Here is a 20,785-nt window from a genome sequence, read left to right on the forward strand (position 1 = left end):
CCTCTGTCAGAAAATGCCCTGATTAAAATCAGGCAGGTATCTTTCTAGTCTGAATGTGCTCTGAAATCCCGGGTTTCTCTTTGGTTTGTCTGGTCTGGGTTGTCTGATTTTAATTTCTGTTTAGTTTTTGTTTGATGTTGTCTAAAATGTGATTTTTAATGCCTGAATTAAGTGTTTACATACAAAGATTAAAAATGCTGGTTTTTGTATTGAAAAAATAGTTTCAACCATATATATTTTTTTGCTCTAAAATTAGAAATTATAAGGAGCACTCATTTAAATTTAAATTGAATAGAATATGGATCCTTAAGACTTGCTAATTTGGTTAATACATTGTAAGGTATATTCAAAGTTTGAAATAAAATAAAAATTCAAATATTAGGATTAATTAAAGTTATATGTTATACTTGTGTTTCTGTGTTGAAAATTGTCTTATGTGTAAAATATGCTCAAATTTGTAAAACTAAAGAATTAAGTAAAATTAAGTCATTTTAAGAATTTATCTCAAGCTACTTCAGACAGTTGGCTGCTTATAAGGCAACATCCTGAAAAAGGAGGCACTGAGGAAAGCGGGAATTTAGTTTCTCTGCTGCCCTATAATAGACTTAACAATACAAAAGACTTTTAGATATAGAAGCTGATGCATCTCTTATTACTAAGCAGCATTAGTTTTCTTTTTAGCCCTCTTAGGCAGTAGTCACTAAGCTGCATGGCTTAGGAAAAGCCCCTAACAAAGCTCTAAATTTTTTTTTTTACAATAGGAAAATAACAAGGGTCATTTGGCCTCTGATAAAGAAAAACATTTACCTTATAAATAATTAAAAGAGCAACTTTTTAAATTACAGTCTAAACTTTCTGACAAGGAGTTTTTTATACTCACTATGACCAAATTTCTGTCAAAGCTCTTAAAGAGTTAAAAACAGCTTGCTCCCAGTATAAAACTAACTATCTTTATATGCAAGAACTGCTATCCTCCTTCATGGACTCTGAATGTTTTATTTCAAAAAATTTAGAAATGTTAGCTCGGACTGTTCTTTCAAAAGCAAAACAGTTACAATTTATGACTTAGTAGGAAAATCAAGCTTGTATTCAAGTTAATCAAAATGCTAATGCTAACCCTCTTATTAATATTACAGAAGGTGAACTTTTTAAATGGACAGTTTGCTAATTTACAACAGCAATGTAGGCAAAATGTAAGGGTGAGGATTTGCTCTTATCTCCACAGATACGGGAGACCAGTAAACACCTTCCAGAAGATTGAAGGCTCGGCATTATTCGGAACTAGAAGAAAGGGAAATTTGACAATTAAATAAATTTACCGAGGAGGCAAAAAATGTTTAATTAAGACTTCAAAAACATCTTTGACTCTGTGTCTAGCAATGCTAGCTGTTGTGTCTATAACAATAAGCATAACTAACTATTCTTACTAAGTTTATATTACTCAAATAAGCAATGTTGAATAGCCCGACACTGTATCAACATTATGTCAATCTACCTTTAGAAAAAATGCGTTAGAAATATCCTCAATCTTTAATTATCCATTATATAAATGACATATTAATAGCTTGTAAAAATAATTCTGAACTTTCAGTCATCCTTAAAAATGCTTCTGAAACCTTAAATCAGTGCAGTTTGATTGTAGTTGAAGACAAAATTCAAACTTCCTGTCCTATTAACATTGTTACTGATTCACAATATGTAGATCATACACTTAAACTCATAGAAACTGTTTATATTTTAAATAATAATTCTAGATTGCACAAATTGTTTCAAGAGTTACAACTTTTATTTTAGGAACAAAATTCGCCTGTCTGTATAACTCACATTTGTTTTCATACAGCTTTACCAGGACCTATGTCTACTACAAATAATAAAATTAATCAATTACTCATTAAATCAACAGAAATAGCTACTAAATTTCATACAGAGACTCATACAAATAGAAAAGGTTTAATGCAAAAATTTAGAATAACTAGGCAAGAAGCTCGGAATAATGTTGAAAACTCTCCTAAGTATAGTATTATAAATGCTCTTAATCTTCCTTTCAATAGGCCACACCCATGCCTAGAGAAAAGGCTGACTGTGTCATTCAACATCTTATTGAAGCTTTTAATGTTATCGGCATTCCTAAAGCAATTAAAAATGACAATAATATGACCTATACTTCTGCTAAATTTTAACAATTCCTAGCATTTTAGAATATTAAACATATTACTAGAATTCAATATAATCCACAAGGACAAGTGATTATTGAACACAGTAATTGCACTCTGAAAAATGTTACTTAAACAAAAAGGAAAGAGAAGGAAGATTATCCCCTAAAATTATGTTACACAAAGCTTTATTTACTTTAAATTTCTTAAATACAGGAGAAGATAATTTGACTGCTGCAGACAGACATTGGACAAAAAATAACAGTTCTAAAATTAATCAACCTATACATTATAAAAGTGAGTTGGATCAATAGGTACCTAGTGTAGTACAACATTGGGGAACATTAAGTCATTTTTCCATTCCAATTCTACTGTGACCAGCGTGGGGAAGTGAAGACCTGGAGTTAACTAAGAAATTAATGAAAACACAGAGACATAAATAGAGTTTCGACCAGGTGGGACACAGTGCTTGGATAGAGACACAATGACACTGAGCCTGGAAAACCTGTCACTTGCCAGATCACTCAAGGACAAACACGTTCCTTCCTCTGTTCTCAGTTGCATGTAGGCCAGACACATTCAGATGAAGTGGTTCTCTACACAATTTTCTTTTTATTTTGTATTTTTTTTTAAATGAGAAGCTGGGAGGCAGAGAGACAGACTCCCACATGTGCCCGCCTGGGATCCAACTGGCATGCCCACTAAGGGGCAATGCTCTGCCCATTTAGGGTGTTGCTCTGTTACAACTGGAACCATTCTAGTGCCTGAAGTAGAGGCCATGGAGCCGTCCTCAGTGCCTGGGCCAACTTGCTTCAATGGAGCCTTGGCTGCAGGAAGGAAAGAGAGAGACAGAGATAAAGGAGAGGGGGAAGGGTGGAGAAGTAGATGGGTGCTTCTCATGTGTGTTCAGGCCAGAAATCAAACCAGGGACTTCCACAAGCCAGGCCAACGCTCTACCCCTGAGCAAATTGGCCAGGGCTCTACAAAATTTTCTGATTAACTCCAAATACTACATCATTACATGCTTCTCAAACTGGAATGTGCACAGCCCAGGCCTGGGCCAGCCTGCTACAAAACAGCACAATATCTGTGCACAGCTTCCTGGAGCATCAGTCTTCCTATCAGGTTTGGAAGAAACAAGTTCAGTGAGTAACAATAATCCGCTTCCCTCCCTCCACAAACATGTGAGATAAGACAGAGAAGAGTGGGGGAGGGAAGGACTCCCAGAGATACAGTCCAGTCTCTGAAGAGTCACCAGATGGGCTGGATGGGCCAACCTGCAACGAGGGTGGTAGCCTCAGTTTTTGTTTCCCAAACAAACCTGGCAGCTCTAAGAGCTCAATGGTTATTTTGGAATCAATAGTTTTTGAGGTCCATGGAGGTGGCAGCCAACCTCTTCATCTGAACCTTATTGAGGGAACACCCTGTAGTTTGCAAACCGCCATCCTTCACAAAACCAAGTCCTCTCCCCTGGTCGTGCCGTGCAAACAGGACCACGTGTGCTTCTTGCACAACTCTCACCACAGCTGCTTGTGTCCGGCACCTGGCTGGTCTCCTGGGATTCTCTAGAAGTCGTGGTCTTCCTGCTCTATATAACGTGCGGGGAGTGTGGCTTCTCCACGCATCCTTGACCCTTAAATGGTGAATACTGACCCCATGGCTGAGTGATACCTGCAGGTCAGTAGTTCAGAGCATCGGAATTGCCTGATCCACACATTGATTTTCCACTTAAGAACCAGAGAGCTTGGGCCATTGAAGATCAGTATCTCAGAGTCTACATCTGATGGGCTAGAGAAATAAAAAGAACTCCAGGTGAAGCTAGTGTGTGTGTGTTGTATAAGTTAATGTAAGAAAGTGTACAGCTGTGACGGAATTTGAAGATGCCTTGCTCACCCGAGATCCGCACCTGTGACATGGTTCCCACCGCCCTCTGCCTGTTTCAGGTCCCTGGCTCTCACAAACGGGGTTGCATGCACATGCGCAGTACATGTCCCTTCGGGTGGCCTTGGGGCTGGGCCCACTACAGACCACCTGTTTGGCCTCCAGGGAAGAAGGAACCCACCCCATCCCCCAAATCGCTCTCAGGCAGCAGCTGCAAATGGAAGACAGCCCACAGTGGGACCTGGGGCTTCTTCAGAACCAGGGCTCATGAGTCTCTCCTGTGAGTACACAACTGCTTCCCTCAGGCCTCTCCCCGGAAGGCAGCCATGTTTCCTCTGTACTAACCCTCAGGGCAGTGAGGCCCTGGGTGGGTTCGGGGTCGCACTGGGATAGATACAGTGTCCACCCGAGAGACTGCGCTCAGGGCTGTGCCTCCCCGTCCCCGACCAGCTCCGCCCAGAGCCCTGGCTGCCCGCGCCTGCGCACTTCTCACCGTTACCGCAGCCTGCGGAGCTGAGCCCGCCCTCAAACCTCCATAGTCTCCGGGTCAGAGGGAGCCAACGACCCCACATGGCTCCAAAGCAGCATCTGCAAATGAGCATCAGTGTGTCACCATGAGGATGTGTGGCCTTACAGGCTCCAGGTCCTCCAGTGGAGGACACCCGGCCCGTGTCTCTCTCCCACCTGAAAAGCAGTTCGTTCTCCTCTACTTTCCGTGGACAGATGCGCATTGGGTAGTTTAGGTCTGTGCATGAGGAGCTGCCTGGTCCATAGACTCTGCTCCTGTATCCAACCGTCCCTGCTGTCTGGCTTCTCCAACGTCTGCGGCTTCTAGAGCCCTGGCTGCGGGAAACGGTACCAAACGCGCATGCGCTGTATGAACCATTACCGGCTGAGGAACGTGGGCCTCAATGCGCGGAGCTGAGGGATCCAGACAACCCGCGGGGCGGCAAGGTGGGGAGAGCCCATCCCCCTCAAATTGCTCCCGGGCTGCAATGGTCACTGGCAGGTGATCAGTCCCCATGTGGACTTGGTACATGGTGAAACCCGAGGCTTTTCCAGCAACCAGGGCTCCCGATTTTCTCTTAGGGAAGGTTCTCAGGCCACCCTGCCTGGCATCTTTCCAGCGTTGCGTGGAGGCTCCTCCAGCCCTGCATTTAATGAGAGTGGGTGTCATTAGTAGGTTAAGCCTTGCAATTAAGCAGATCACTTGTTTCCCCAACATCTCAAAACTCAGAACAAGACTTTCTCGACCCCTTGTGTGTTTCCGGTCCTGTCTGTCCTAAGCTGTGCTGACCCTGCGTGAAGAGTGTGCACCTGTCAGAGGCCCCGGTAGCTGGAGGCCATGGAGCATGCGCCATGCCGCCACCACCTGCACCTCGTCTGTGTGCAGGGGGCTCGCCCCACCCTCCCCAGGTGTGTGCCCTCTGCAGACAGAAACCCAGACACAGCACAGTAATTCTGGAAACTCAGAGAAAATGCAAGCTACGAGACTACCTGGCATAAATAAACAAATTGACCAGGAAATCATTACATCATAAGCAAAGAAATGAATTGCTTTTGGAAAGTTAATGTGTACAAATAGAATTGTGGAACTTGAAACTAGGGAATTCATTACCAGTCAACTGTCATTCATTAATCAAGGATGGCTTTGTGATGATGGAGGGATATCAGGCAACATGCAGATATCAGAAAGGTGAGCCTAAAATGCACTTGTACAGGTGGGGTAAGTGGTCCACTGACCGTGGATGGCAAGTAGCTTTCTCTCACCACATCATCCAGGCTCCTAAGAGAAGATACAGAGCACATGTCCCATGTCCCTCTTCTCACTGAAGTCTCAGGGTCACCATCACACGCAGATGGTGATAGCAAGTTTCTTATTTACTGTAAACTTACAGCTCTCTACTACCTTTGGAATTTGGGGCTGCTTAGAAGATGAAGAAGAGGAAAAGATAAGGTGTCTGACAGGCTATACCCCCCCCCCCCTCAGCTCTGATTCTGGCTTCTTCTCACAGCCCTGGTTATCATCTTGCCGTCTATACAGCCGCCTACATAGCTTTCAAACAAGCCGAGAAACTGGCCTTCAGCAAGAATACTTTGTAACTGAAACAGCTTTAGCTGAAATTGCCTAGCCTTGTGACAGACTCTAAAAAAAATCTTCCATTGAAGGAGCAGAGTGTGTGAAGTGGAGTGGGAGCAGGGTGGTGGGTGGGCTTACTCGATTCTAAGAACAAGTTGGTCTTTGGGGGACAAGATTCGGATGTTCCGGTCCCTAGCAGAGTGCTCTTTTATTCACTGCCTCCCCTGTCCCCCACTTTCCCTTGTCCTGCCTCTGGGATGCACTTTCAACAAGGCCACGTCATCTGAAGAGCTGCAGATTCACTTTGAAGGCTCTGCTGTAAAAGCAGATGGAATGTTCCTTCTGAGCTGATCCTTGCAGGCAGAAAGCCCCATCTTGACATCTGCCTGGGCTCCAGATAGTCCGTATAAAATGCTCACTAATTCTGCAGACCCTGCAGTCACTAAAGCAGCGGAACTACCTCCTCCAGAGCTGGCACCCTTTGTGAAACCGGCACGTGGTTACTGCCCAGCTGCCGGCATCAAGGGCCCCAGACACCGCAAGGTCTGTCTCCGTGCACACCTCCACTGTCACCTTGTCAGGTCCAAAGGATCGGAACAAAGCTGCATTACATTCTCTCTCGGAGGTGTTTTATAAATGATGACTTAGTTTAGGGTTTTCTGGTTGTTTTGCTTTGCTTGCCTGACGTATTTTGAAGGCAGCTTCCCTTCTAATGATGTCTCCGTTATTGCCATGCTCTCTTTACAGCTGCAGGTATTGCCCGGGTAGCTTTTTCTCTAAAAACAAAAAGAAACCTCCTGAATCATTTCTCTCTTTTATGTTCTGCACCAGAAAACTGCCTGCAGGAGGTCCTTGAGGCGTTGGGTGAACAGGCACTTGGCTGCTGCCTAGTGTCAGACCTGCGAGTTTAACGAGATACAGAACCAGGGACCACTCCCAACCCTGAGATTCCAGTTTGGAGCCTTCTGCTCCTGCGCCAGGTCCCTGTGAACCAGACAGACCCACCCCCGTGCTCCTAGCCCACTTCTGCCTGCCCATTTCTGCCTGTGCTTGTGACTCTGCTGTCACTTCTGTCCCCATTTCCTGAGTTGAGAGGCTCGTTATGAGACCTGAGGGTTTAAGGAAGTCCTCATAGTAAGTAACATCAACCCGTTCACGACAGAAACCATCCAAGAGAAGATGGTGGATGGAGAAGAATGCTGTTTGAGGTTTGCAGAGGCCCATAGGTGACCATGACTCACCACGTACCTGGTTCCAGTCCTCAGACCAGCATGTGCGCACAGCCTGGCTAACTTCCCTGATAAAATCAGTGTCCTCTTACTTGATGATCTCACAACCAGTGAGGCCCTGCTAACTTCAAGTGTAAGGAGAGAGTCATGGTCCTTGAGCTCAGGGCTGAGGTCTCATCAGCTGTGCCCACCCACCCAGGGTCCTAGCAGAGTCCAGCTGCCTGTGGTTCCACCCAGCAGCTGCTTCCTCTAAGACATAAATTCCTGAGGAATCCTTTCTTCTAACTGGGTCATTTTACTTCTTCATATGTTACTTAGGAACAATGTGTTTTTAACCACTACTCTAATATAGAAGTGAAGGAGGGGAGTGCATTATCACTGTAAGTGAGAACACTGTATCCCATAGAGCATGTGTGCTGTTAGACATGAGAACGTCATTCCAGGAGACATGCACAGAATGCTCAAGCTGGCCCAGAGCTCTGAGCTAGAACAACAGAAGAAAAAACCATAGAAAAATCATTTGAACTTTGTCAAGTTTTAAATTGCATGCTCTTTGAGAGACAATGTTAACAGAATGGCAACAGAGCCACAGACTTTTTGCAAATCACATATCTGAAAAAAAAAAAAAAAAACTGTCACGTAAAGCACCGCTGATCAGGTTATCAAAAGATGCTCCACCAAAGATGATATACAGATGACAAGTAAGCACATGGAAGAATGTTCAGCCTCAGAAGATCTCAGTGAAATGCAGATTGAAACCACAATGAAAAGGCACTGCATCTCTTGAGAATGGGTAAAGTTAACACGACCGACCATGTCAAGTGCAGACAAGGACGTGGCACAGTTAGAACCTTGTGTCCTTCTGGTTGGAGTGAAAATGATTAGATCACTTTAAAGAATGGTTCTGTTCTTTCAAAAAAATTAAACATATACTTGTTAGCATGTCCCACTATTGTATATCACAAAGAAATGTACACATACTGTATGTGCTTACAATAAGTCCCCCACAAATATTTATAGCAGCTTTATTTATAATAGCCAGTTACTGTAAATGACCCCCATGTCTCTCAGTAGACAATAGTTAAAATAAACTGTGCTATATCCATAGAGTGGGTACTTTTAGCGACTAATGACTTATGGATATATGATAAAGTGTAGATTAAGTTTTTAAAATGCCACATGAAATCTAAGGACAAACATTGTAACCTCACACTTCATTTTGATGCTTGGACATCATTAGTGACCTACAAAAATGAATGTCTCAACACAAAATTACACTGAGGGGATCTATTGATTCTAAAGCACTGGGTAGTGGCATCAGAATGACCCAATTTCACATACCAGAGCCCTTCCAGGAGAGCTGGGTGGTATGAAATGGGCTGCAGGATGTGCATTCTGTGACCAGCAGGGGGCGCTGGTGGACTGCGCCTGAGGCTCAGGGTTCTGGACCAGGCAGGCTAGGAAAGTTCTCTACTGGCTCTTGCACACTTGGGTAGGCAGTGTCCTCACTGAAGTGTGACTTGCCTGCACCTGTGGACCCAGGAAGGCCCAGAGGGCTGTGACTCACACACTTACCTCATATCTCAGCCCCTTCCCCTCATGGATTCAATTGTCCAGGCCTGATATACAGCTCAAAATAGATAGAAAATCACACAACACTTTCATTTTCTATTAAAAAACTAATTAAACTGCAAACAGAATGAAATACATATAGATACAAAATGGTAAAAAATGCTTGGAAAACTTCATTTTGATATCATCCAAAGAATGCAAATGATTATGTATAATACTAAAATTTAATATGAATACTGTATTACATTAATGCATTATTAAAGTTCCACCACTAAATGAGTCTGGATTGTATTTATTATTTGATGTATAGAGTTTCTGGCAATTGGTGTATTTTTACCAATTATTGAGGGATATTATATTAGATTTTAGTAAATATAAATAATCTTTATAATACAGCTCCAGTCCCAGTACTAGGGAAAGCCTGCCCACTGAGCAGATCAGAACAGTCTCATCACTGAGGACTATGTACACCTGGGTGGTCAGCGTGGGAGAATATGCTCAATACAATGTGTCATTGGGCATTGTAAGTTTAAACAAGAGATGCCACTAGTCCCATTAGAATGGTAACCCTCAATACAAGGATGACAGCAAATGCTACCCAGGATGTGGGCAGCAGGAACTCTAACTCATGCTGCTGGCAGTTCAAAGTCGCATGGTTGCTTTTGTGACCCTATATCAGTTTCATACAAAAATAAACACACTTTTATATGATACAATTCCTGGGTGTTTACTTATATCAGTTATTTGTGTCCAAACAAACAATGCACAAGAAGTTGTAGCTTCTTTATTCATGCTTATTATAACTTAAAGAAGCAACTGCTATGTCCTTTAATAAGTGAATGAATTAGCAAATTCTTGTCCATTTATACAATGGAATATGATTGGAAATATAAATAATAATTTATCAGGATACAGAAAAACATGAATGAATGTAACACACGCATATTATTAAGTGAAATGAGTCAATCTGAGAAGACTGGAACCCTGAGGGGACCCATCAGGGCCAGGATAAGGGTAGGAGCACCCAGACCCAGCTGTCGCCTGAGGCTGCCATGTCTCCTACATCCATCCGAAGGAGCGCGTGCCCCCAGTTCCTGAGCTGTGAGTCCCCTCCCTGCCTCTGCAGGTTCCCTGTGTCATCCTTGGGCTGAAGCCCTCCCACTCCTCTAGTTTCCTCATATCAGCTGGATCCCAGCTCTGTAAAAGGAGCCTAAGGAAAAGGAAGATTGCACAGCCTCCAGAAAGTGGAAGATTTGCATAGACTTCCCCCCTCTGTGTCAGGGGGACATATAAGAAGAGTAAAGGCTCAGGCCTGGCTGTGGGTCAGGAAGCAGAGTCTGGGGCGTCTGCACCATGGATTGGGCTCCACTCCTCCTCGCCCTCCTGGCTCACTGTACAGGTGGAGCCTGAGGGAATTCTGGGAGGGCACCTGTTTGTCACCTGGGAGGATGACCTCTCTCTCCTCCCTGGGAAAGGGGTCTGTTCTGTCCTCCCTGATCTCTGTGTTCCTCCCTCCTTGCAGGGTCCTGGGCCCAGTTTGTGCTGACTCAGCTCTACTCTGTTTCGGGGTCTCCTGGACAGAAAGAAACCATCTCCTGTACCCACAGCAGTGGCAACATAGGGACTACTATGTGTCCTGTTACCAGCATCACCCGGGCAGTACCCCCACCACTGTCATCTATGAATTTTTTATTTTTGTATTTTTCTGAAGCTGGAAACGGGGAGAGACAGTCAGACAGACTCCCGCATGCGCCCGACCAGGATCCACCCGGCACGCCCACCAGGGGGCGATGCTCTGCCCCTCTGGGGTGTCGCTCTGCCGCGACCAGAGCCACTCTAGCGCCTGGGGCATCTTTGCTCCAATGGAGCCTTGGCTGCGGGAGGGGAAGAGAGAGACAGAGAGGAAGGGGGGGGGGTGGAGAAGCAAATGGGCACTTCTCCTGTGTGCCCTGGCCGGGAATCGAACCCGGGTCCCCCGCACGCCAGGCCGACGCTCTACCGCTGAGCCAACTGGCCAGGGCCTGTCATCTATGAATTTAACAAGAGACCTTCTGGGGTTCCAGATCGGTTCTCCGGGTCCACCCATAGCTCTTCCAACATCGCCTCCCTGACCATCTTCGGGTTGCAGCCCGAGGACGAGGCCGACTACTACAGTTAGTCTTATGATTATGATAGCAGCTATAAGCACTCAGTGCTCCAGACTCAGGGGAAGTGAGACCAAAACTCCCCAGAGCCTCCCCGTCCTGGGTCTGCCCTCACCGTCTGCACCATGGAGAGGAGTTCCTTTCTGTCCCCTGCTGGAAAGTTTGTGTTGAGATTGTTGATCTCTGAGTCCTTCTCTTTTTTCTTTTTCCAGATTTTTCCCACGTCTTGATGATAATTGCCTATTTCCATTGCATTCACTTCATGGAGGTGATTTAGTTCAAAACAGGGTTTCTGAGCCTCTGCACATCTGACATTGGAGATCGGGTCATCGCCTGTGGAGAGAGGTCTTCTGTACACGTGAGACATAGAAACATTCTTTGGGCTCCATGACTACATTGCTAGTAGTTCCCTGTTCTCTAAGTAATGACCCAGAAATACAGCTTCAGACATTTCCAAATGTCCTCTAAGGAAGCCTAATCATCCTGGTATGAGAACCACTGTGTTAAAAGGACATGCTCTCAGCTATTGGGACACCTTTGACTTTCAGTTCTGTTTAGGCCATTCAGCTGGACGGAGACTAGATGTGTCATCTCTCTGTCTTTCCGTGTTCCCGTCTGTTAGACAGGACAGTTACACACACTCACATGAGGTCAGAGAGTGTGACCCAGTCACATGGAATCTCCTACCAACCAGAGAGCAGAGTACAATATTTGGCCAGACTACGTGTACAGTTCATATATTGAAACTTTATATAATGCTCATAAAAATATAGCACCTCTGTCTTTATATATTATTTTTTGGTGTATTTATCTTTTTTAGAGCATTTTTTAAATGTATCTATTAATTTTAGAGAGAAGAAAGAAAGACAGACAGAAAGACAGAAACATTGACCTTTTCCTGTGTGTGCCCTGACCAGGGATCAAACACACAAACTTTGCATAGGCCCTGGTTGGCAAACTGCAGCTCGCAAGCCACATGCGGCTCTTTAGCCCCGTGAGTGTGGCTCTTCCACAAAATACCACGTGCGGGCGCTACCTCGATAAGGAATGTACCTACCTATATAGTTTAAGTTTAAAAAATTTGTCTCTCAAAAGAAATTTCAATAATTGTACTGTTGATATTTGGCTCTGTTGACTAATGAGTTTGCTGACCATAGCAGGATGACACTCTAAGCACCTGAGATATCCAGTAAGGGCTGAAGAATTTTTCAAGCATGAGACAAAAGGATGAATAAAAACATGATAGTTCTTATACTCTTGGTGTCCGTATTTTTCGGTGGGTCCTAAAAGAACAGGCAGCTGTTTAAATTTACCCTCTTCTCCCATTTCTGTAAATGTCATGGATACACTTAAACACCAAGAAAGACAATGCAAATCCCTCCTTTTCTGAAACGTTCCCTAGGCTACCCGTTGTGAAGAAATGTGAGAGCCTCAATTCATCATACAGGGATCACCTGTAAGTTGAAATCAACCACAACTGTAATATGACGTCCCAGATGGATACACCCAGAGATGTTTTCACAGATTTCATCAGATGGTGTTTCTCTGGGGCAAATGCACTTCTTAAAACTTCAGAGGACACAAAACACAGAATTCAAAGCAGTGCATAGTCCTGAGGTCACCCCTCCTGGGGCTCTTTTACCTTCTCCATAATATATGTGTCTAGATACACACTATATAGACATTAACATAGTAAGTCAATGATATACTTTTAAATTGATTTAGTATATTAATTTACAAAACAAGCCACATATTTTTCTTTGGGATTGTTTTATTCTCTAATCTGGAAGTTGTACGCAAAGTAGATGACAAAGAAGGGTCATATTTTGGAAGAGGAAATGCTAGTCGTGGACAAACAGGAAGGAGCTGGAGAGGGAGGGAAGCCTTCATAGAATGGCTGCTCCCGGGAAGGGGGAGAGAAGGATGGGTAGGAAGAGCCTCAGAGCATAGCGCAGGTCTGGGGAAGTCTCAGGTGGACAGGGGAGACTGAAAGTCTCCTGCGTGTGGGGTGACCACAAGGACACTACCTATAGCAGGAAAGGCTGGACTTTAGGCACCTGCTGGGCCAATCATGCCTGGAGCAGCCTCAAGGCTGTGAGACTATAGGGTATGTCGGCTCCCCAGTCAGCATCTCCTGGAAGTCGTTCTGGGTGGTGCACTTCCAGAGCTGCCTACATGGCCTGTGTTGCTGCATTCCACCCCAGGAGAGGGGCAGGGCCCTCCTCCTTTCTGCCTTCTCCTTTAATTTGTCCCTACATCCATAAAGACACTGTCCTCCCTGCACTAGCTGCAGACTTGGAGGGAAGGCTCTGTAAGACACTCACTGTCTTACTGGTTGACTCATCTGGGAGATGCCAGGAATCAGTCAGCCCAGTAGATCCTCTGGAGCCATCTGCACCCCTGCCTGTGCCCGGATCCTCCTGCTCCAGTGATCCAGGCTCTGGCCTGGCCCTTTCCATGTCGCGAGTCTGACTCACAGGAGACATTCCTTACTTATCTGGATGTCCAGGCCATGCCCAGGCCCCGTGCTCTGTGGAAACCTGATGCATGTGCCATCTCCTCTCGTATCTGCCCTGGAACTGTGAACATTCCTCATCTTCTATGCCTTCTTCTGTGAAGATCTGTTTCTCTTTGGTTTTTATGTAAGAGGCAGTGAGATAGTGAAACAGATTCCTGTGCACACCCTGAGGGGCATCCACTCTGAAACCAGTCTTGTGCCAATGCTCCAATCAACAGAGCTATTTTTAGCACCTGAGGCTGACTCTCAAACCATCCAGCTATCCTTAGTGCCTGGCCCAATGCTTGAACCAGTCTATCTACTGGCTGAAAGAGCAGAAGAGAGTAGGGAGAGAGCAATTGGAAAAGAAGCAGATGGTGACTTCTCATATGTGCCCCGAATGGGAATCGAACTAGGATTGTCCATACACTGGGCCAAAGCTCTATCCAGTGACCCAATTTGGACAGTGCCAAGATCTGTGTCCCCTTAATAAGCCTCTGTTCACACTCAGAACACAAAGTAATCCCTTCCACTGGGCCTCCACACCAATGGGACTCAATGTTTTATTGTTTGTTTATTTGTTGCTTTCTGTTTCCCTTTCTGTGTTCTGAGCTCTACGGCAGTCCTCTCCTGAGTCAAGATTCATGTGTGTCCGAATCAATGAAGGTCAAACCAGACCGAATTTGCATTGTCCCCTTTAGGGATGATTCTTAACCTGTTGAAAACAGAAGAATCAAGAACAGGTGAAGGCTAGATGTTGAAATAGCTTGAAAAAAAAAAAAAGCGGTTTGCCTGGCGACCAGCAGAGGGCATCACATGACTGTCAATAGGGATTTCTGCTAAACAGGAGCTCCCTGCTGGGCAGCACCCCAGTGAGCGGAGGGTCCAGGGCTGGGCCCATTGCTGACTACAGACTAGCGGACATGACTCCTCTGGGCCTGGCCGAGTGTCCTCCATGTGAACTCCTGTGAGCTCCCAGTCATGGTGAAACTAGTGCAGCAGGCTGACCTCCCTGTTCAAGTGCCCTAGACCCTGTCAGTGTACTGGGGGAGGAGCAGGGGATGGGGCATATTTGCATGAGCAGTCCCTCCTCTGTGAAGCCAGCTGGGAAGGGATAAGAGGCCTAGGCAGCCCACTCCAGCTCTGTGGACTAGGGAGCAGCTGTGAGCACCATGGCCTGGACCCCTGTGTGCCTCGTCCTCCTCTCTCACTGCACAGGTGGGGCCAGCACCCAGAGACCCAGAGCATCTGCACCCTGACCCTTCTATTCACTCTGATGTGTCTGTCTGCAGGTTCCCTGTCCCAGCCTGTGCTGACTCAGCCACCCTCCGTCTCTGCCTCTCCAGGATCAACAGCGAGACTGTCCTGCACCCTGAGCAGTGACCTCAGTGTTGGTAAAAACATCTACTGGTACCAGCAGAAGTCAGGGAGCGCTCCCTGGTTCTTTTTGTACTACTTCTCAGACTCAAGCAAGGAGCTGTGCCCAGAGTCCTCAACCGAGTCTCTGGATCCAAGGATACCTCAGCCAGTACAGCATACTTGCTCATCTCTGGACTTAGCCTGAAGAGGAGGCGGACTATTACTGTGTGATCAGGCGCAGTGATGGTCCTCACAGTGACAACACAGGGAAGTGGGACATAAATGTCAGCCTGCTCAGAGTCTTGTTCATGACAGTTTAATAAGTTGCATATACACAATCTCTACATGGAAGTATTTCTGATTCACAATGTCTACTATTATTCATTCAATGTTTCAAATCCACAGAAAAAATAAAAATAATTCAAGGTGACAGTGAAATATCTGGCTTTTCATGTGGTAAAACCAAAGACATTAAAGCTTCCTTTATTGTCTTGAAACAAATAAAATGAGCCTGTTCTAAGTCATTCTCCCCAGAGCTCAGGGACCACCCCAGCAGGTGGACTATCTTCCAAAACATAGACTGCCCATCAAGGGGTCAGGGCAGAGACTTTTCTGTCCCTTTTCAGCTCCCGTATTCAGGAACAGTCTAGGAGAACTGTGTCTCAGGGACCAGGCACTAAGATATGAGATGCTGTGTGAGGACACAGGCCCGGGAATAATGGGAAAAGGAGAGAACCTCAGAAGAGAAATAGAAGTCATAAGCCCTGGCCGGTTGGCTCAGTGGTAGAGCGTCGGCCTGGCAAGCAGGAGTCCCGGGTTCGATTCCCGGCCAGGGCACACAGGAGAAGCGCCCATCTGCTTCTCCACCCCTCCCCCTCTCCTTCCTCTCTGTCTCTCTCTTCCCCTCCCACAGCCAAGGCTCCACTGGAGCAAAGTTTGCTCGGGTGCTGAGGATGGCTCTGTGGCCTCTGCCTCAGGCGCTAGAATGGCTCTGATTACGGCAGAGCGACGCCCCAAGATGGGCAGAGCATTGCCTCCTGGTGGGCATGCTGGGTGGATCCCATTCGGGCGCATACAGGAGTCTGTCTGACTGCCTCCCCTTTCCAGCTCCGGAAAAATACAGAAAAAAAAAAAAAAAAAAAAAAGAAAAAAAGAAATAGAAGTCATAAAAAGAAATCCAATAAATATGTAGAAATGAAAACACAATAGATGTAATTTAAAAATAAAAGTCTCTGGAAGGATCAAGAATACATAATATTTATTTATTGTATTATTTATTTGTGTGCTAAGATGTTTATAAATTGAGCAAATTTTTCACACTGACATAAATATTCTCTAGAGGATGTCATGAGGGGTCACTGTGGATCTTCTTATAACTACAAGGCCTGAAACCAACTCAGATGGCCCTAACTAAATGGGCCCAGGGCTGATGCTCATGGTCTGAGTTAGAAGTGATAGACGGGCTTCCTGTTAAAGGGACAACCTGCCAGCCTCCTCCTGAGAGTAAAGCTATTTGCGTAATGCACCACCAAACACCCTTTATGAAGAAAGCTAAGGAGAAAATTAAGACTCCCCAGAGGCAAACACCAGCTTCAGCTCAAGGAATTCTGGGAAGTCTCTACCATGACCTGGACTCCTCTCCACCTCCTTCGTCACTCAGTGCCCAGGTTCACAAACATTTCAGAAAGCAGTTTTATAATGGACCTATCTGACTATACTTCATTCCTGACACATTCTATTTTCATTTCATTTCATGATCCCTCTCTCAGGCTGTGGTGACTCAGGACACCTCTCTGACTGTGTCCCCAGGAGGGACAGTCACTCTCTCGTGTAGCTCTGGCACTGGAGCATGTACCAGCAGTGTGGTCACACTGATTTCAGCAGGAATCTGGCCAAGCACCTGGACATTCATTGATTTGTGATACAAACAATAAGCAGTTCTGGACCCCTGACTGGTTCTCAGGGTCCCTCCTTGGCCACAGAGCTATCATGACCATTTTAGGGGCCTATTTGTAGGACAAGGCTTGAGCACTACTGCTGGGACTCTGTAGTAGTGATTGACACAGTCACAGAACCAGGAGAGGGACCGAGACACCACCTGCCCTTTGAAAACCTGGGCACAAACACTGTCATATGATATAAAATTACATGACCAGACAACTGAACAGCAGGGCAGCCAGAGTGTTGACCATCCATAGATAGAAGGTATGGAGGTTGTTATTAATACAGCCTCGTGTGACTGCCTGTGTCTGAAATGTTTTCTCTCAAAGATCGTTTTCCTTGGTAGTTCTACATCCAGGATGGACAGGCATTTGCAGGCGTACTCACAGCACATGCACCATCATCAACTTCACTCTGCCCTTCACCATTAAACTGATATTTATGAACTGACCACTATACCAATACCCTGAATGTTTCTCTGAAGAGGTAAATATTTATCCTAAGGGATGAAGCCAACATCTAGTCTCCTCAGTCCAGAGTGAGAGCTGAGCTCAGCCCCAGGGCTCAGGGAAGAGCTGGGTGGTCACTGCCGGACACACATTTGCATGGACAGCCCCTCCTCTGGCAGAGGGAGGAGAAGAAAAGGAGGCCTGGGACAGCCCAGCCCCACTGTGGGCTCAGGGCTGTAAGCACCATGGCCTGGACTCCTCTCCTCCTCGTGCTCCTCTCTCACTGCACAGGTAGGGACAGGTTCAGGGGACACTGGACATCCTGAGAATATTTACTTGGACCCCAGACCCCTCACACACTGGTGACTATGTTTGCAGATTCCCTGTCCCAGCCTGTGCTGACTCAGCCACCCTCCCTCTCTGCGTCTCCTGGAGCATCAGCCAGACTCACCTGCACCCTGAGCAGTGGCTTCAGTGTTGGCGACTATGGTATAATCTGGCTCCAACAGAGGCCAGGGAGCCCTCCCCGGTACATTCTGTGGTTTAATTCAGACTCAGATAAGGACCAAGGCCCTGGAGTCCCCAGCCGCTTCTCTGGATCCAAAGAAGCCTCGGCCAATGTGGGGCTCCTGCTCATCTCTGGGCCCCAGCCTGAGGACGAGGCAGACTATTACTGTGAGATCTGGCACAGTGGTGCTCCTCACAGTGACACACACAGATGTGAAAGTGGGACATAAACTTTAGCCTCCCCAGAGTTTTACTTTATTACAAATGAACATTTCAAAATAATTTCTACATGTAAATTATACTGGGAACTAACTCATAATTTTTGTGGAGCCTACTCCCATTTTTTTCCATGTTTCTGAATTTTCACTATAACAGGATCAATACCAATAATTTATTAAGGCAGTGAAATTTTGCCTGTTAGCTATGTGTAATAAAGCCAGAGCATGAGGGACTGCTGTGTTTCTCTTGAAATAATGAAACAGCATTAAAATTTTTTTTTCACAACTCAAGAACCATCCCTTTAGGTGGATCATCCTCCACTACCAGAACATTTCTCTGTGAGCGGTTAGAGCAGTGACCTTCCCCTTCCTCCCAAGCGCCTGTGCACAGGCAGCAGAAGAGCTCTGAGGACTGTGGAGGAGTCACCAAGATGTGAGGTCCCTGGTAACAACTCCAGCCCGGGAGGACTTCCAGCTCAGAGCTGGGGCAACCTTTGCTGGGCACCTGCGCCTGCTGTTCAATCAGAGAGAAGGGGTTACCAAGAGAGAAATTTGTCACCTGAGGCCAAGAAATCTTTTTTGGGGTCTTGATGGGTTGAAAATGCTCCACTGGCCTGACTAGGCAGTGGCGCAGTGGATAGAGCGTCGGACTGAAATGCAGAAGACCCGGGTTTGAGACCCCGAGGTCTCCAGCTTGAGCGTGGGCCTATCTGGTTTGAGCAAAAAGCTCACCAGCTTGGACCCAAGGTCGCTGACTTAAGCAAGGGGTTACTGGGTCTGCTGACGGCCCATAGTCAAGGCACATATGAGAAAGCAATCAATGAACAACTAAGATGTCACAACAAAAACTGATGATTGAAGTTTCTCATGTCTCTCTGTTTCTGTCTGTCTGTCCCTATCTATCCCTCTCTCTGAATCTCTCGCTCTCTGTCCCTGTAAAAAAAAAAAAAGAACAAGAAAATGCTCCACTGTTACTGGAAAAATGTAGAGCTTACTCCCAGGGAAGGGGGTGAGGTGGATCAGTGGTCAAAGCACTCTTATAGCCGACAGCACCCAGGACCATGGGGACTCCCGAGAGGGGGCTCAGGTACTGACTGTGTCCTCTCCTCTCACAGCCCACTGGAGCTTTCCAGCACTCAGTGTGGGCTGGGCTGTGGGACATCAGGAGCAGGAACTCCCCAGTGTGTGCCGTGTCACTCCCCCTGTGAAGCTCTCGATGAGCCCAGATAGAAGGCCATGTTCTCTTGAACAGGGAGCAGCACACCTGACCTTGTCTAAGACTCCGGACAGATCTCTTACCTTGTGAGCTAGGTTAGAGATGACTGAGTCCCAGACTTCAGCTTCTTCCCTGGCTCCTGTCACTCCTCCTGTGAAGGTCTTGATGAGCTCAGACCTAGGTAGCTTTCTTCTCCACGAGGCATGGCACATACATGGAGAGTTACCATGGCAATGGTTCCCAAGGCTCCAGGGAAGGTCTCTTACCTTGTGACATAGACAGGGGTGACAGACCCTCAAGGATTCTTCCTCTGCTCTGGCTCCTGTGTGTGGTCACAGCCTCCCTGACCCCAGGCTCCAGCTGATGAGGAGGCTGACCATCACTGCCACCAACTCAGCACAACCCAATGCCTAAGAAGTTCCTGCCATCAAGAAGTGAGGTGAGGAGATGGGAAGATGGCAGCAGAGTAGGCAGATGCACAGACGCCTGAATCTCCTCTGCTTACAGGAATGAAGGGGAGGGGGAGGCTGAGAGCCAGAGGGGATCTCACCAAGGGAAAAGAGCAGAAAATAATGCTCACAGCCACTTGCCTGGCAACCAGAGAGCGAGGTATGTTGAAAAGACCAGCTTATCTCCCAAGTGGAAAGGACAGGGAGAGGGACAGACTGTGAGGGGCTAAGGAATGCAGGAAATGAACTAGAAAAGCTGACTCATCAGTGCTGGAGGCAGCCAGAGCTGAGGGAGGGACTGAACCTTCCACAAAACAGTACTGAATTGCTTCCAGATCAGAAATCTCTGGACATCTCTCCAGCTCCAATCAGCACAACAAGACACAGCTGAAAACAAGAAGTGGGGAGGAGGGGTAGTAACTCAGGTCTCCATGGAGATCTGAGATACACCTCCCCCTACTGAAGCTGAGAAAACACCCTGCCCCCAGAGAGATTAGTTGGCTGAAGAGGCCTTCAGAGTCTCAGGTTACACCCATCGCATTCCTGGATACACTTTCAAGGAAGCCCCTTGCTGAGATCAATAAAGAAGACTATCACCTGTTAAGAAAACAAACAAATCAAGACTTCAAAGCTGCCCAAATCCAAAAGTGGATTACAAATAATAGCTGATACCAACCCAAGAAGACCTAGAAAAACACAACTGAAAACTGGAGGCACACAACACCAAGCCTAGACTCAACAAACTCTACAAATAAAACACCCAAACACAATGAGAAGACAAAGGAGTGCAATCCAAATAAAACCACAAGAGATACCTTCAGGAGATGAACTGAGTGATATGGAAATAATCAAACTTCCAGATGAGGAGTTCAAAATAATGATTGTAAGGATGCTTAGGGATCTTAGAACAACAATGGATGGTCATTATGAACATCTAAATAAAGAAATAGCAAGTATAAAAAAGAATCAGGCGGAGATGACAAATACAATATCAGAAATAAAGACCACAATAGAAGGAATTAAAAACAGGACAGATAGAGCAGAGGATCGAATCAGTGAGTTGGAGGACAACTGGAATGAAGGCATGAAA

At 46.1% G+C, this 20,785-nt stretch overlaps 1 long non-coding RNA gene and 1 gene segment (V, D, J or C); one reads left to right on the top strand and one right to left on the bottom strand.

Annotated features, from left to right (window-relative positions):
* Positions 1-2,311: 2,311 nt before the first annotated feature.
* On the bottom strand, positions 2,312-4,882 carry LOC136392860 (uncharacterized). Its single transcript, XR_010748996.1, has 3 exons — positions 4,719-4,882; positions 4,528-4,622; positions 2,312-3,941 (listed from the first exon to the last, which is right to left on the bottom strand). It is a non-coding gene; the product is annotated as an uncharacterized lncRNA (long non-coding RNA).
* A 12,791-nt stretch (positions 4,883-17,673) lies between these two features.
* On the top strand, positions 17,674-18,042 carry LOC136392478 (immunoglobulin lambda variable 5-45-like). The segment is given in 1 exon segment: positions 17,674-18,042. A coding segment is annotated over 1 exon segment (369 nt).
* The last annotated feature ends 2,743 nt before the right edge of the window (positions 18,043-20,785 follow it).

Source organism: Saccopteryx leptura, chromosome 2, assembly GCF_036850995.1.
Source record: "Saccopteryx leptura isolate mSacLep1 chromosome 2, mSacLep1_pri_phased_curated, whole genome shotgun sequence".
NCBI classification, from domain to species: Eukaryota; Metazoa; Chordata; class Mammalia; order Chiroptera; family Emballonuridae; genus Saccopteryx; species Saccopteryx leptura.